This window comes from Mya arenaria, chromosome 2 (assembly GCF_026914265.1).
Source record: "Mya arenaria isolate MELC-2E11 chromosome 2, ASM2691426v1".
In the NCBI taxonomy this organism is placed as follows: domain Eukaryota; kingdom Metazoa; phylum Mollusca; class Bivalvia; order Myida; family Myidae; genus Mya; species Mya arenaria.
In genome coordinates this window covers 63,833,928-63,849,858 of record NC_069123.1, presented here as the reverse complement: position 1 = coordinate 63,849,858, position 15,931 = coordinate 63,833,928, and the positions used below count along the sequence as shown (strand labels likewise).

The following is a 15,931-nucleotide window of genomic DNA, read 5'->3' as shown; positions in this document are numbered from 1 at the left end:
CATGTTTTATTATGCATTTATGCTTTATATGACTTGTTGTTTATCGTATTTCATGATATTTTATTAATAGTATGTATACATGTGTGAATTGTGTAAAGATGTCATTATATTTTGTTTTAGAGGCCATATTATAAATATGATGTTTTATAGTTGACACTGTAATTATGTCTTAATGTGTTACCTTCTTAAAACAAAGATGTTATTATTATTATTATTATTATTATTATTATTATTATTATTATGTAATAAATAATGCAATGAGAATAATCATTATTATTATGTAATAAATAATGCAATGAGAACAAAAATGTAAAAGTGGTAACAAACACTAAGAAGAAAGGATGCTGCTGCTTCTATTTACAGCTACGTTGATAATTGTTTTAACAAAAAACAATCACCATAAACAAATACAAGGTAATAAAAAACTTGCTTAAATATGTTTATTAGTCGTTGCTTAAAGCCAACAGAACAAGAATATCGCAGGGAACAATGGGTGCTTCCAATACGCCTATTCTGACGGAAATTGTGATATAATGTGCTGGTAAAAGGTAAAGGGCTGTAGCATTGTAATATACAAGTTGGAAAAAATCATAAGATTGAACTATATGTGTGTGCATCAACTGAAATTCAAAAATATCAAAGTTATGACCAGGACAAAATCATAATATATTTGGTAAGGAGATATACAAAATGTATTGCATGATTATGGTTCATGCACTGACACTTATTGCCAGTTTTCTATATTTCAATTCATTCAATATATTCCCAGATATGACCCGGACAAGTACTCATTTTTAAAAGAAAATAATCAGGTAAAGGGAAGAAAACAAAAAAAAATATGCAGGGCGGAATTCTTGTGCACTGCAATTTCTTTAATTCCATCTATCTATATTGGAAGTTTCATTTCATTTTTTTAGTGATCCCAGAAATGGCCGGACAAGCACAAATCATGAACAAAATGGTTGGGGGGGGATTTTTCGTTGTTCATTATGCACATATGAAGCAATGCGATGAAAAGTTTATCACACAAATCAACTCTTATGTTTGCACTGACATAACACGTTCATCGCTTAAATCAAAAGAATATCGAAAACGCAATCGACATGTTTGTCTCTCTAGTGTGCTGCTCTCAACAGGACAAAGAACTCCTTGAGTTAATGAAATGCTTCATATTCTCGGAAACTAGTTGATTAGTTTCTAATAGTTTCACTTGTGAGAACCTCTTTCTTTGTGAGCTGTAAAGATAGAGCGTAACTATAATCAATAAAGTTTTCTGAGAACTAATGTAAGAGTTTTTTGGCCTGTTTCTGTTAATGTGACAACACTCTTAGAACCCTAATCCGGAAGTACTTCAGAATCTTGTTCAGACAAATATTAACCTAAACAAATATTTTTAATTTTGGAAATGTATCAGAAATCGATAGAATGGAAGCATAATGAATTGTATGTACGTTTTTAATTCAACTTTGAACTAAGGCAATACATATAAAGTATAAGGACATTGATCACATTCTATCAAACATTAGACAAAGTGTATTACTCCCCTCGAGTAATATTTATGCGAAAAGCTACAGAAACAAGCTCAGTAGCAAAGAGTTTAAACATAAACCCGGTTTAATGGCACGAGGTAAACGCCAAAGACATAGTACATAAATTCACAAAATATTCCTAAACAGTCGATGGATATAGTTTTGAAAATATTATAAATATGGTTTAATTATACCGAAGTCCGCTCGGCCAATCTGTAATGACCAATTGCAACTCGGAGAAGCCATAGAGGTATGATATGGTTTGCCTTGAAACCAGTGTGTCGTGTCCGCCCAGCGACCACAAACCAAACTCACATGCGCCCAGGACGGGTATCGAGCCGCCTTGTTGACGAGTGTGCTAAACTTGTTTTCGGGGTTAAACCCCACGCAAACGTACCCTGCTAGGATTTCATTATTCCAGGTGGTACCCCTCCCCTCGTATATTGTCTATTGATAAACTTTTTATGTTAATATTGCAGAAAAAACAACAACAAATAAATACGCAGGGTAACTCGTTGTCAACTCTGATAATGTCCAATCATAAATTATCATTTATCATTTCAAAAGCTGTTGGTGTGTCTTTTCAACGCCTTGGTAAAAGATCAAATGAGAACCTGAAATATTTATCCGAAAGTTGCCCTAGTTACTTCTAAGCTCCAGCCTAGGGAACAACTTGAAAGTTTTTCATGGGTTTTCAATATGTTGTAGTTATTGCATTCAAAATGAAGCGGAAATATAATGCAACATTTATTATGTGTGATATAAACGAATAAGGGCGGGGTGGCTGGAGGTAAAAGGTAAAATGTCCACCTTTCAACCAAGAAGTCCCGTGTCAGGGAACACTTGTAGCCTCTCACTCTTTTGGACACTCGGTACTCGTTCCACCCAGGAATTCACTCCATAAAGTTGATGCATTTCGTCACAATCGAATTGGAATAATTTGGAATAAAATAACTCCTTATATATCTAATACTAGGCTTAAGCAAATATCTTTTAAGATTCTCATCTGAATTAATTAAAAATGTTCAGGCTTACATTTACCTATTACTTCCAGGAGGCCAGAAGCGGATATTTAGGTTGATTTTTTCGCGCGATAATACCATTATTCAAAGAATATCTCATAATATGCCATTTTCTATTTTATTTTAAAAGACTATTTATATTATGTTTAAATTTAACTATACATGGCTATAGGTCATTTCATTGGTTATGTTGACTAAATCTGTGTTGTCCTTTTTAGCTATTAAGTGAAAGCAGTTGGAGATACTCCCATCAGCAGAGACGACACTCGCATAATAATTAAGTTCGCAGATTAAGCCGGAAACCTGTGATGTCAATTTTGGAACATGTTAACCTGCTATTACTCTAGCAGACATCCAACATTCGGAAGAAAAGATTCAGGTCTATACAGGACTTCCAAATTATCACACATTTAACGCTTTATTTACTACTTATTCGTGAGAATAATATTTCTAGTGAAACGGGTCGGAAGCGTAAACTTAGACCAATTAATGAATTTCTCATGGTTATGTCGAGGGTAAGATTAGGTTTATTTGTCAAAAATCTTCAATATAGGTTTAAAGTTGCAAGTACAATGTAGCACAATGTCCAAGAGATTTAATAGCTGGATAAGTTTTATGTATAGATACTTGCAGTCTATAGTGTTTCTTCCTAAACAACATGTCCTTCAAAAACGTGTGCTACCTTGTTTAAATAACTAGACAAAGTGGCTCAATAGAGTAGCTAAATGCAGGTGATGCTGTTAAAGTGGACAAGGCTTTTATTCATTTGAAATCGGATTTGGCCAAATAAGATTTAAAAATTATACTGCCAACCCTTTATAAAAAGGAAAAGTTTACGAAAGATGTGACTTTAACAAGAAGAATTGCTTCAGCTAGGATTGACGGAAAGGAAAGTGTAACAATTTAAAAAAAATCAGAATTCTGCAATTTTAATATGAAAAGCTTAAGAAACAAGCTCAGTAGCCAAAAGCTTAAGCATAACCCCCATTTTATGGCACTGAGTAAACGCCAAAGACAAATAACATACAAATAAAAACTCACAAATAAGAAACACGGATCAAAAGCTCAATTCCACAAACGAGTTAAACTTTTCTTTTAAATGATCACTAAAGTGAATTTTACAACAAAGTGAATGGCCAGCAATAAAAAGCGGTTTTAAAGATAACATGAATAGAGAAGCATTTTTTTTTATAAAATCAAAGCACTGAAAGTTTAGTTATATTTATGCAAAAAGCTACAGAAACAAGCTCAGTAGAAAAGTTTATACATAAACTTAGTTTAATGGCACTGGGTAAACGCCAAAGACATATAACATAAAATCACAAACAAGAAACATGGAAGAACACTATGCCACGTGCTATAAATAAAGTTGCTGATAATTTGTTTTGCATGTGTGGGCTCTGACCGTGTGCATAAGTATAACATATATAAATCACAACAGCATAAGATGTTAGAACATAATGTTAAATTTTCCCTTTAATTTGTAGACTTATTTGAATTTTAGTTCATATAAATTAACTAATGATAATCAAAGGTGCAAGACAACTTGTGATAAGTAATGCCTTCATATACTGTACATTGTTTGTTAGTGTTATTACATGTAAATATATCTTAAATTCAAGTAAAATATAACTTCGTACCATAATTTAGTACAAACTTAAATTTACCATCCCTTTTCACACCACTTTTTATCTGCGGATATTTTTAATATAAAGGTCCATGTAGTAAGAATTTCCTGTACGTACACAAACAGACAAACATGCATTGCAGTATATTATTAAACACAAATTTTGGTATACATTTTCTTTATTACCTTTCAAAAGTAAAACTTAAAGCTTATAGTAATAATGAGTTACAGAATTTTCCAATATACTTATAATAATAAAGAGGAAATGAAAAGTATACATGTTTAAAAATGCACAGTAATATTTAATCGTATTGTGTTTTAAAAACTATTTTGCAATGCCTTGTTGATGTTAATGTGTTTGAAACCTGATATCATATCTGATACATTGAACAAAAGCTATTACTTGAATTATAGCAGGAAGCGGCGTCGACTGCGCCATGTTTCATTTAATATAATAAATCAATAGTCTAGTTATTTTTGTATAAAGTTTTCAATTAAAGCAAAAAGTTGCCTTCTGGCGTAGTATTAATGACGTAATTAATTACGTGCTATACACACTAACTATTACTTCCTCTGCCAAATTTAAACCACTTCAACAGGAACATCATTTTCAGTAGATGAAATTAACTAAAAACAATACTGCATTTGATTTATTTCCAAGCCTTTTAGCAAGTTAACTCCTGCATAATGATAACTTTTCATCGTCCCATTATTCACATGTACCTTTGTTTGGTTTGCACTTTGATTCTGCATCATTTAGTATTATTTTCTTAAACACGATGTTTTCAACTGTCTTGGCATCATTCTGTCTTTTACTGGGTTTGTTCTATTCGCACGGCTTGGCTGTGCATGCTGCATTCTCAGATCCAACAGCATACACTGATATAGCAAACATCTTTCATCATTAATAGATGCACAATTTAAGGTATACGTTGTACAATAAAGAGATTTCATATGTCTCGTGACCCCATGTTATTTAAGTATCATTTAAAAAGTTTCATCAATATCAAAATTATATGTATTTGGTATAACTTAATTGATTGGCGCGCGTGCGTATGCCTAGTGGCATCATGCTATTAATGTATCCTTTGAAAGAAGTTCGTTAGTATCAAAATTAAACGTATTCGTATAACATAATTAATTGGCGCGCGTGCTCTACTGCTTTCATACAGTATGAACACACAAAATTATAGCAATCTTTAATTGAAATATTGAAAACGTTTCATTTTACGCCAAGTTTTTTGTTAGAATATAGAACAAAAATACAAACTGCCATAACTTTGACAATGATATATGAAAAAGATACAAAGACTTCAATTTACAGTACAGAGCAGAACAAAGTTTGTTTCGTATTTATCAGTTCACACAATAAGCACAATGAGATAAATGAAAGATGAACCTTGATCATTGACAAATTAAAAATTCTGTTATACATGGCGATCGGATTTGAAATGACTGACCACGGTTTTCTATATGTTTCAACGATAATTTTTAGGAGCGACCTTGTGCACCGAATGAAGAGCAATTGCTCGTATACGAAGACGCTTATTTTAGATCAAAATAATGTCTGTATTAAAATATCTCGTGAAAACAATGCACGTTCTTACTAGGCTTCCAGGCTCACTCAACGCATTTTTTGCTTCAAAACAACTATTTAATACCGTTCTTTTGCAAACAAACCCCACCCGATGCTTTGTTTTGGACAATAACAGTATTGCTATTGTTTTCCGAATGCAGACAGCCAATTTTGGTGTAAAATCGGCTCATTTACGAAAATGCTTGCTGGTTCATTCTGTACATTTTTTAGAACCTAGGTTCATTTCAAATCTGGAAGATCTATGGCACACTGTATTTATCCAAATTACCACTCCTTTTTTTTCTTTTTTTTTTCACAAAAAATAATTTGTTAATTATTTAATTAAATAAAAGGGTGTACAGATATATAATTTATATTTTCAGGAAATTAAAGATGAAACGAAAGAAGAAATCAAACATAAATCTTAATAGACAAAAGAAAAGACGCTTAAAAGTAGTCCATATAAATGACATCATTAATGAACTCTGCAAACCTATATCACCACAGTTTAGGCAAAAAATTGTCAGCAGCGTGAAACGATCGTTTCCAAGATCTCCAAGCACAATAACATTCAGGTCACAGTATAATTTGCTTTGGCCTTGTTATGACTCAGTGCTAAAAAAACAGGTTTAGTCTCTCCTTCTGCCAAAACTGAAAATTTACGTGTACCATTACAGTCACTTAATTCAATCAAATCCTTGCCAGCACACTGCTTTCCCTCCTGAACAAATTTACGGGTTTTGGTTTCTGTAGCCTTTTCATCTATCTGTAGATTTGGAAGAACAATACACTTAAGGAATGTACAGTGCATGCAGCTATTCCTGTTTGAATAATTTAGAGTTTGGCTATGAGCTATATCAAATAAAGTTCTATATATACTGCAGGTACAATGGAAGTAGTCACCAGATTCTTGCTTTAGCCAAGTAGTATAAACATACACTTCTTTTCTTAAAGAACCAGAATCATTAAAATCATTCATACAACATATCATGGTGTCTTCCTCAGCTACCTGAATATATATCTTTCCATCCTCTATTAAATCAATAGAAAATTGTTCATACATAGATTTTTTTTATTCCTGCATAACACTCAATGGCTCTACATCTTTTGTCACCTTCACAGAGGCTGTGCTTTTCCTCTTCTTAGATGGCCTCTCTAGTGCAGGAATTTCTAAAACCTCACATTAAACCGCATTTAAATCTGGGTAATATGTTCTATACTTAGTGAAAATTGTATTAATTTCATTCTGCAGAAAGAGACTGAAAGTAAGATATCTAAGTGACGTTCTGAGTCCAGGTTTTTTCTTGTTTATAAAGTTGGATGCAAATTTTGAATCACCTTTGAATAGTTCGGTTTTTCTTTTGACGTCACCTGGTAAACAATTTAATGCCTTTGACTGACTTAAAAGGGTTTCTTCTCCTTCATATTGCTGCTAAAATATTTCCCTTGAGTTTCGAGGAACCTGTTCCTGTTCATTTTTGAGTGCCTAAAATCTAAAAGCAAAGCTTGAAGACGGTCTTCCTTTCCTGCAGTACAAGCATCCATAAACTTGGCAGTTGAGGTTGAAGAAAAGGGCAAAATTGATACTGCAAAGGATAAACAATTAATATTATCAGTGTCTTTCAATTGTCTTGTATCAGCAATACCTGGAATGAATTTTTGCTTAAAGAAATCATTAAGTCTGCTGCTGGGCTTATACGTATTCGGCTTTTCCTTTTTATCTTTTATATGATCAGATTCAATGTTCTGTATATCTTCCACTGTTAATGTATTATGCAAAAACATATTATTGTCAGTGTAATGAAATGTATCTTTGATTTCTTGCAAATATTTCTGTTCCATTAGGCCAGCATACACTCCAGACTCAACATAGCGGATGTACAGATATTCAGCATTGTCTACAATGATTTTAAATACATGACAAACAAAAACACCTTTGGTGCAGGTTTTGGCTGATGCTAATACAGCAGTGTCATATTCTAACTTAAGAAAACTTAGTTTTTTGCAATCAACAATTCCTTCTTCTAAAATCAAATTCAGAAATAAGTTCTGCATAATTATGGCATGAGAACAGAATTGTAAATTTGTCAGCAAGATACTTGACCACTCATTTGGAAACGTACAGGAAGCTTTTCTTTTTACAGGCTTTAACTCAGTTCCAGAATGAGAATTTGAACTTAATTCAGGACGTGAAGTTTGGACAAAGTGGAATTGATATTTTCCACCATGGAACTGCCTGTGCTTGCGGACTTTGGGATCTGGACTTAAAAGTGAATCAGTGTCATTTTCCTCAAATTTACCATTATAATCTGACCAGTCTTCACCTAACAAAAGTCTTTTTTCAATAATTCTTTTCTCAATATTGAAGAAATTTTTAGTATAATGATTACTTTCAAAATCCAGTGTACACAGGTGGTCGCTCATTGTGTAGGATTTGTTTGTCGGCATGTCCAGGTAGTCCTCATCAAACAGTAACAACTTCAGCTTGCTTCTCTATAAAAGACATTGAATATTTCTCATATTTGTGAGTGAAATATTGCTGAAAAATACTCCTTTATTTCCACATTGAGTTCAAATATGAGAACTATTGAAAAGGTCTTACCAGGTGTTTTGGACAGAAGCGTAAATCAGTGGTTTCTGGGTCGATTCTTTTTTCTGGGAGATATTCCAGCCAATCATCTAGGGAAGGAAAGGTGATTCTGTCCTAAATAAAAAATCATTTGGGAAATAAAATTGACAGAAAGATGTTAAACAGTGTCATACATGAACACAAGGAAATGCCACAGCTAATTTGTTATTGCTCAGTAGGTTAAGGAGATCATCATGGCTATTGATATACCCTGTCATTACATTTTTAATTTTCTATTTAGTGTTATAAACATGCAAAAAAGTTATACATTACAATATTTTTTTGCACCATACATCAAAGAAGTGGTCGTGTATAATGTGTAACTCCAGGTCTTCGTAGCTCGTTCGCTGAAATCCATTGCATTGCGCCCATTTGCATTCCTCTTCTCGTCCATGTTGTCGAAGGTGTTGTCCCATTCTAGTTGTTGTTAGCCCGATGAATCCACAATTATTCCATTCACAGTGATAGGTCTTGGGGACAAAAACAGAGGAAATTTGTTTAATAAATCATTTAATCTTTTTCTGAATTATTACCTTCATTCAGACCATAGAACATGCAAATTTTTATTATTATTATTACAAATCTGTTATATTGCATGTTTCTTAATATTAGTCATTAAAGCAAGACCAGTTTAAACTGTTTTATTGTTTTAATGTCATAAACAAACTTTAGGATAACATGCAGAAGATGAAGGTTGGCACTTAACTTAATAATAGTAACTTTATGTTTCATAAATTTTGATCTCTTCGTTATTTTCATGTTAACATATTTTATAACTCACAGGTCCAGGATTTTGCTCAACATCATTTGATCTGCGATATCCAATTCATCTGTAAGAAAAACACAAATTTCTGAATTCATGTACATTTGAGCCTTAATAAATTTTATTTTTACACAGATATTAAGTTGATAAGTAAGTGTTGACAAAAAGAAGAATGAATAACATGAAAAAATTATATAAACAATGTTTGATTTAGTACCCAAGAAAGAAATTAAACCTTGATGGGGAGGTGAAGTTTTTTCTACAGGGTTCAGGCTGGATGTTGAAATGGTGCTCTTCGAGTTTGGCTGACTTCTGCTGCTCTTCGTTGATTTCTGGTTTGTAAATTGTAATAAAATAATTTCATTAAACATTAATATCCCTTTTTTATTATTTTAACATTAAAATTACCCTAAGGGAAATTCATTATATATAGATGATGCTTGTTTTGTTTTTCAATGTAATATTGTAATTTATTTCACTGAACGAGCAAGATAAATGTCATTTCAGAAAGGATATCATAAATTTATAATTTGAGTTCCTGGACCTTGTTTGCACTAAAGTATGGTTTTGACATTAAAACTGACTAAAATTTCAGAACAGTGTAAATAACCATTTTGTTTTACTGATAAATTTCTTTTATTAGACAGAAAGCACATAATGAATATTACATATAAATCTGTCATTTTTGGCATTAATTCAATTAAATTTGATTAACATTACAATGAATTGACAATTATCGACAAGCAAGAATCATTGATTATCTTATGAGCATTAAGATTCAGTAAATAAACAAAACTAATGCATATATACAATTATAAACATATCTTTCACTGGGGATGGGGGGAATGTCGCATAGACAAAGTAGACAATCCAATGTATCTTACGCCAATATAAATTTATTGCCACATTTTCATCAAATTCTTGTTTTAAATAAGGGTTTGGGTTGTGTTTTTTTATAACTGACTGTATCACATTTGTATATGTGTTCATGCTCTGTCTTATTGCATAACACCATGTAACAATCCTGCCTTTTTACATGTAAATGTTTACATCAACACCAGCTGGTATCAATTTAAGCTGTTTCCAATACCTGACCAATATGCAAGACTGTTAGACCCATGTTTAGCATTTTTATATCAATCAATAAATTTAAGGGGCCAGGGGGAAATTTCCGAAAAGGGGGCGGGGGATCAAAATATACCAATTTAATCATAGCCACCTTATTAAAACTTACAAAGTAGTCATGTAAGAAATGAAGATGCCAAGGACTATGAAAAATTTATTATACAATGTATTATTATAAACTAAGAGGTAAAACTCATTCACTGATAAAAAACAAACTTGTTTACCGTACTACTCGTACTACTCAGTAAATATCTAACATACCCGATGACAGAAAGAATTGTCAGTGTTCTTCTTGTATTTGGTCCCTCCAGGTACATGGCGTCGACAGAAATGGTCCAGTAGGAAATCTTCTCTAGAACACTTTACTGGGCATAGGGGGCAGTCAAACCATGTCTGCTACAGTTAACGGACACAATGCATTCAATATTTCTTGCTTCAAGTTATAAAATGAGGTTTTTACAATTCACTTCGACACTTTTCGTAATATTGCACATTAAAACATTTCAACAGAAAGCATCAAAGCAATACACCAAAACATTCTTAGAAATAAATAGAAAAAAAATATGATAATAATAATAATGCAAACTCAAGGGCTATAACTCTAGTTTTACTAAATGAAGCTGGGAATGAAATCCTCATAGATTAACAAAGGCATTGGTTTTGCATTTGCCTACCCTTTTTTATTAAATTATTGGAAAACTGAATTGTATTTAATTTAAATGATGCTGCAATTTGTTACAAATTGCAATTACATGTAGCATGTTCTTACCTTGTCTATCTTTTTAACTCCAGTCATTGTAGAGCAGACAGGTAGGCGCTTCTTTGTGGTAATGGCGTCTTCTTTCGGGCACTAAATATGCAAGATATCAAAGCATTTATTATCCAAAACCACCATCAAAAGTGTTTCTTCTCTTTATTTCAAGAACACATCAGAACACTTGGACATTGTTATGGCTCAGAAAAGGATAAGGATTAACTTTGATAATTATGTTGATTTTAATCTTCTTTGAAGAAACTACATCACTACAGGAATATTGTAACTTACCATCCAGATGCTATGTACATTGTCTGCCTTCACCTTTACTGTTACATCAGATGTCAACGGAATTTCAACGTGATCTTTATACTGCTCAGATCTACAAATATACATGTGGAAACATAATTGTAACATCAATTAATTGATTTGACAAGTAAATTAAACAGAAGCTTTAACATCAGCAAATATATTTCATTTACCTTTGAACTTTCAGCTGTCTGTGTTGCATAAATTTTCTTCGCCTTGCCCTTCGATGTTTGTTTGATCTGTGGTCACATGGTCTGGCTGATCTAGCACATTCATCAACCTAAATATTAATGACAAAAAACGTTGGCTACCTTCTGGGTATATTAACAGCGTCAAAGTCAATCAGGATATATAAAAATATAGCAAAATATGGAAATGTTTCAGGTTGTTTAACCCTTGTCCCTACCAAAGGTAGACAAGAAACAGACATGCTTTAAATGATTTCATCAATGAATGTATTTAAGTTTAGTTATGTAAAGTCTCATTAAATTTTATTAAAATTGTTGCATTGCCCATCTGAAACAGCTTAACAGGCTTTCAAAAAGAACACCAGCACTGTATCATACCGATCACAGGAATTTCAGATTTACATAAGTTTTTTGGCACTATTACCTATATTTATTAAATAATTATGTTATAATATATATTTCAAGTACAAAACAAACATAACAGAGACCTTCAATACATTGCGCCTTGGTAACTTCACATTATGCTGCACTGAGGTAACATCTGGAACTTCAGCTGCTGGCTGTAAGAATAAAACAAATGTTCCTTTTGCGGCCATAATATGAAGTTCAGTTCATCTGTTTTATGAAGTCACTATAATTAAGAATAACCTTCGTTATCTCCTCTGAATAGAGGCATTTTCAAAATAAAAAGAACAGTGGTACAACATAGGAATTAAGGCAAAAAAACACAACATATTTGATTCTTCCATGCTAAGGTTAAAACACTTGACATTGACCTCTTTTGCCTTAGTAAATAAGTGTTAATTTACTTTCAACACAAAATAGATAAAATATATTTCGGCATTGTTCAAAATATCTTAATATTAATATAATTGTTCATTTGTTGCCATTCAAAACAAAACAGCGGTTGAAATTAGCACAAGCCCCATCCCTGCACTGGTAAAATGTGTTTTGGCTTCCTCAATTTCTGGGTTTTATACTGCAGGGCTTGTTCAAAAATCAAATGCCAAGCATTTGTACATGAATTCGGGCTTTTTCATCAAAAAGACTAACTTGATGACTGACCAAATGTTACGAATATCAAATTAGAAAAGGTTCATAATTGTTTGAATTACCTGTAAATGGTAACTTATGAATGAAGATCCTATATCTACCAACCAACACAAGCATCAGCTGGATATTATCAGAGAATTCAATGCTTTTGATAAATTATAACTATTGATCTAGCAAATGCCATCCATTTAGAGCAAGTGTTGTATTTACCAAACGGACTATTTCCGAGTACAGAGGCTGCTTGCTGGCCTGGACATTCTGGTCACTGACTGGTTCAACAGCAGCTGCCAGGCTTTGAATATAGTCAGAGCTAAAAATAAGGCACCAGGAAAATATTGTTTTTAATATCTCAGACGTAGGGAGTTAGGAACACCATATGAACTATAATTAAATGGACATCATTTCTTTAACTGACTAACATATTACAAACCGAACAAGAGTCATACTTAACCTTGCATCATACAACAAGCAATTAAGTAAGACAGTATCGAACAATGCCAACATTTAATATAATTCTTATCATTGTAAAATATTTCATGTTAATTCATCAACATGACATGTTCATCTTATACCCTTAAACAACACTGAGGCAATGACAATATTCAGATATTTTACACAGGCAAAAAACTAATTAACTCAGCTGAATTGAAATATATTTGAAACAAATACCACTGGTCAAAGCTTGATGCATCAATCTCTGTTGAATGTGGTTGGCATATGTCTTCATTCCAATGTACATCCTGCTGATAGGCTATTTCACTCCAGGAATACACATCCTCCTCAATCACCTGACTACAATGTCTACCACCAACACGACTCAGATGAAGTCCATCACGACCCAACACATCAGCACATTCCTTAATTGTATATAAAAACAGAATGCATGGTTTAACAAACTTTTTAATCATTGGAATATTAAGTCTTCATCTTTGCTATCTTCAATATACTATCTTGTTAACCGAGATACAGAAACAAAAATAATGATATTGCTCATATACTGTTTTTGAAAACGTTGGTGAATATTATATAAATATTACATGCCTTCCAGTGTGACTGTACATATTGTTAACATGAGGGAAATACTGTTACCCGAGGAGAAGCCGAGGGTAACAGTATTTACCCGAATGTTGACAATATGTACTGTCACACTGGAAGCCATGCAATATTTATTTTATTATACCGAACACAGTTACATTTATATACATGATATATAAGATTTTTACCATAACACAACTTTCAAGTTTAATCAATTTATTCTGTAATTATTGTTTGTTTACTTTAGCTGTCATTTTGTTGCAAATGTTGTTTAGAAATAAGGCAAACACCGGTTGTAACCAGATTCACAATACATTTTAATAAGCGCTTACCACCTCAGACTTGGGAAACCAAAAAATGCCTATTTTAAGACGTGCGTGTTATGTGACAGTATCATGTCAACCGGTCAAAACGATACTGTCAGTATGTGACAGTACGAAATTGCCCATGATGGGTATATGAGAAATTAACATGGGCAGGTCACGTGACTTATAATAATGATATATGTAAACCAATGAAATAAACAATATCATTATGACAACCCATATCCACAAAGACATAAAATTGCATTACAGTTACATATTTCTACCGGCCTATATAAATAAGGATCATCTTAAATTTGCGAAATATCTACAACTTTTATTTCTGTATTGCATAAACTTATTTTGTTGATTTATACCTGAGCTCCATATCCAAGGAATCTGATGTATGGGATGGCCTCTGAAATGTCCATTAGCATGGTGTTCGCATTCTGGATCCATCTGTTGAAGACTCTCGCTAATGTTGAAGATACTCGTCTGTCATTCTTTTTTCGTGGCAGAATAGAACATAAAACAATCTCAGTTTCCGGACTCGTCTCGTGGATACTATCACATACCTCAGTGACTCTCCTTTGAAATAAATATACATTATTAGACTATTAATAAAGCCAAGGCAAACAAGTAGTGACTTAATTCTTCAAATAAAGCATTATAAAGTCGTAATAACACTTTGTCATAACTTTCTTGAATCAGGCATATTTCATAATATTAAAACTTGAGGAAAAGGAGATTAAATAAAATTTCATAAATTGTTTTGTTACTTAGTAAACAAAATGTGTGTCATAGAAATAGAGTACGCCAAAGGGAGTTTTTAAAAACTGGTACCTTGACGAAGCTTATTGAAAAGACTGCTTCTTACGTAATAGAATCAAACATATTTAATGTGTACCTATAAAACACATCCTCTCTGGCTTGAACATCATTGGAGCCAAGATGAATATAGACACATGGGTAAACTTCTTCTTCAATGAAAGCTGCAGAACTGCCACAAATCCCTTCTTGTCATTCACAAACTTGGCTCCTACAATTGAGGTAAACTGAGCAATGGTAGCTTTTGTTTTTATGTTTTCTTTAACCACGACCCCCCCCCCCCCCCCCCCTTTGGGTCCAGAATACCGGTGACTTTGACTCTCGGTCCAGCAAATCCCGGGTTTAACCCCAGCCCTGTGGGGACAAACTGCTAACCCGAACCTTAACCCCGGTAAGGACCATTTCTTGCTATTTTTTTTTATTCATGCGAAAGGGTGTTGGGGGGGGGGGCGTGGTTACAATTGACTGATGCATTAATAATATTATTTTCGTATTGGATGGTTCAAATCAATCAAGAAACATTTGATTCAATAATTAATATGGAATGGAATACGCAGTACCATAATTTGTGATATGATTGGCGCATGGAATTTAATTGGTATTAAATAAAAAAACATTTTTCCTTTTCTTTTCACATAATAAACTGTTTAAAAAGTGGTTGTGTGGAGTTCTTGTTTGTCCATATACATAAAAAAATTATTCAGTTTAGCTTGACTGATATGTGGGATGTTTAAACAGGAAAAGTGAAAAGAAAGAAGGTCTTTGACTAGAAACTTAAGAAAAACATTTTGTATACACCAATCACATTAACAAGTACTTCGAGCTAACAGGGACCTTTAGATGAAATGGCCGAGAAACAAAGCAATATATGACATTTTTACTTCTAGCAATATATTGGCCTACATGTATCTGTACCTTGTGTGGGTAAGAACCACCAGCCCAGTAAGCTCAATAGGTTAGAGAACTGTGCTAGTGTTCCTGCCGCCATGGGTTTGAGTCCAAAAGAAGGCTATTATTCAAACAAACAATATTTCCTCCATATTGTTTTCCTTACTTGTGTCAATAAAAGGTAAAAATGACAGAATCAGCTAATAGGTTAATTGGGGCCAAGGAGTGTAAAATGTGTGAGCAAGAACAAGCTACAAAATAAATGGCGGAGTGGAGTAAACAGTGTGTGGGTAATGGTAAAAA

The 15,931-nt window shown here is 33.0% G+C and overlaps 2 protein-coding genes and 1 long non-coding RNA gene across 3 annotated transcripts; all 3 read right to left on the bottom strand.

Annotated features, from left to right (window-relative positions):
• Window positions 1-7,155: 7,155 nt before the first annotated feature.
• On the bottom strand, window positions 7,156-8,837 carry LOC128216606 (uncharacterized). The gene is made up of 4 exons (XM_052923229.1): window positions 8,677-8,837; window positions 8,357-8,458; window positions 8,145-8,247; window positions 7,156-7,340 (listed from the first exon to the last, which is right to left on the bottom strand). The coding sequence occupies exons 1-4, from the start codon at window positions 8,797-8,799 to the stop codon at window positions 7,156-7,158; spliced, it is 513 nt and encodes a 170-aa protein (XP_052779189.1). The 5' UTR covers window positions 8,800-8,837.
• A 354-nt stretch (window positions 8,838-9,191) lies between these two features.
• Window positions 9,192-10,634, bottom strand: LOC128203459 (uncharacterized). Its single transcript, XR_008255950.1, has 3 exons — window positions 10,533-10,634; window positions 9,382-9,478; window positions 9,192-9,213 (listed from the first exon to the last, which is right to left on the bottom strand). It is a non-coding gene; the product is annotated as an uncharacterized LOC128203459 (long non-coding RNA).
• Window positions 10,635-11,503: 869 nt separating this feature from the next.
• Window positions 11,504-14,880, bottom strand: LOC128216599 (uncharacterized). Its single transcript, XM_052923216.1, has 6 exons — window positions 14,820-14,880; window positions 14,290-14,500; window positions 13,245-13,432; window positions 12,786-12,867; window positions 12,011-12,082; window positions 11,504-11,614 (listed from the first exon to the last, which is right to left on the bottom strand). Exons 2-6 carry the CDS (start codon window positions 14,347-14,349, stop codon window positions 11,504-11,506), a joined length of 513 nt encoding a protein of 170 aa, XP_052779176.1. The 5' UTR covers window positions 14,350-14,500; window positions 14,820-14,880.
• Between the last annotated feature and the right edge of the window lie 1,051 nt (window positions 14,881-15,931).

Bases quoted from the DNA above. Each gene is read 5' to 3' on its own strand.
- LOC128216606 (XM_052923229.1), bottom strand. From the start codon at position 8,799: ATGGGACAACACCTTCGACAACATGGACGAGAAGAGGAATGCAAATGG. The intron at 8,459-8,676 runs GTATGGTGCAAA...TTTTTTATTTAG, and splicing joins TACACGACCACTTCTTTGAT to GACAGAATCACCTTTCCTTC. The intron at 8,248-8,356 runs GTAAGACCTTTT...TGTCTTTTATAG, and splicing joins GCTTCTGTCCAAAACACCTG to AGAAGCAAGCTGAAGTTGTT.
- LOC128216599 (XM_052923216.1), bottom strand. From the start codon at position 14,349: ATGCTAATGGACATTTCAGAGGCCATCCCATACATCAGATTCCTTGGA. The intron at 13,433-14,289 runs GTATAAATCAAC...TATACAATTAAG, and splicing joins TCCTTGGATATGGAGCTCAG to GAATGTGCTGATGTGTTGGG. The intron at 12,083-12,785 runs GTAAATACAACA...TTATTCTTACAG, and splicing joins ACTCGGAAATAGTCCGTTTG to CCAGCAGCTGAAGTTCCAGA.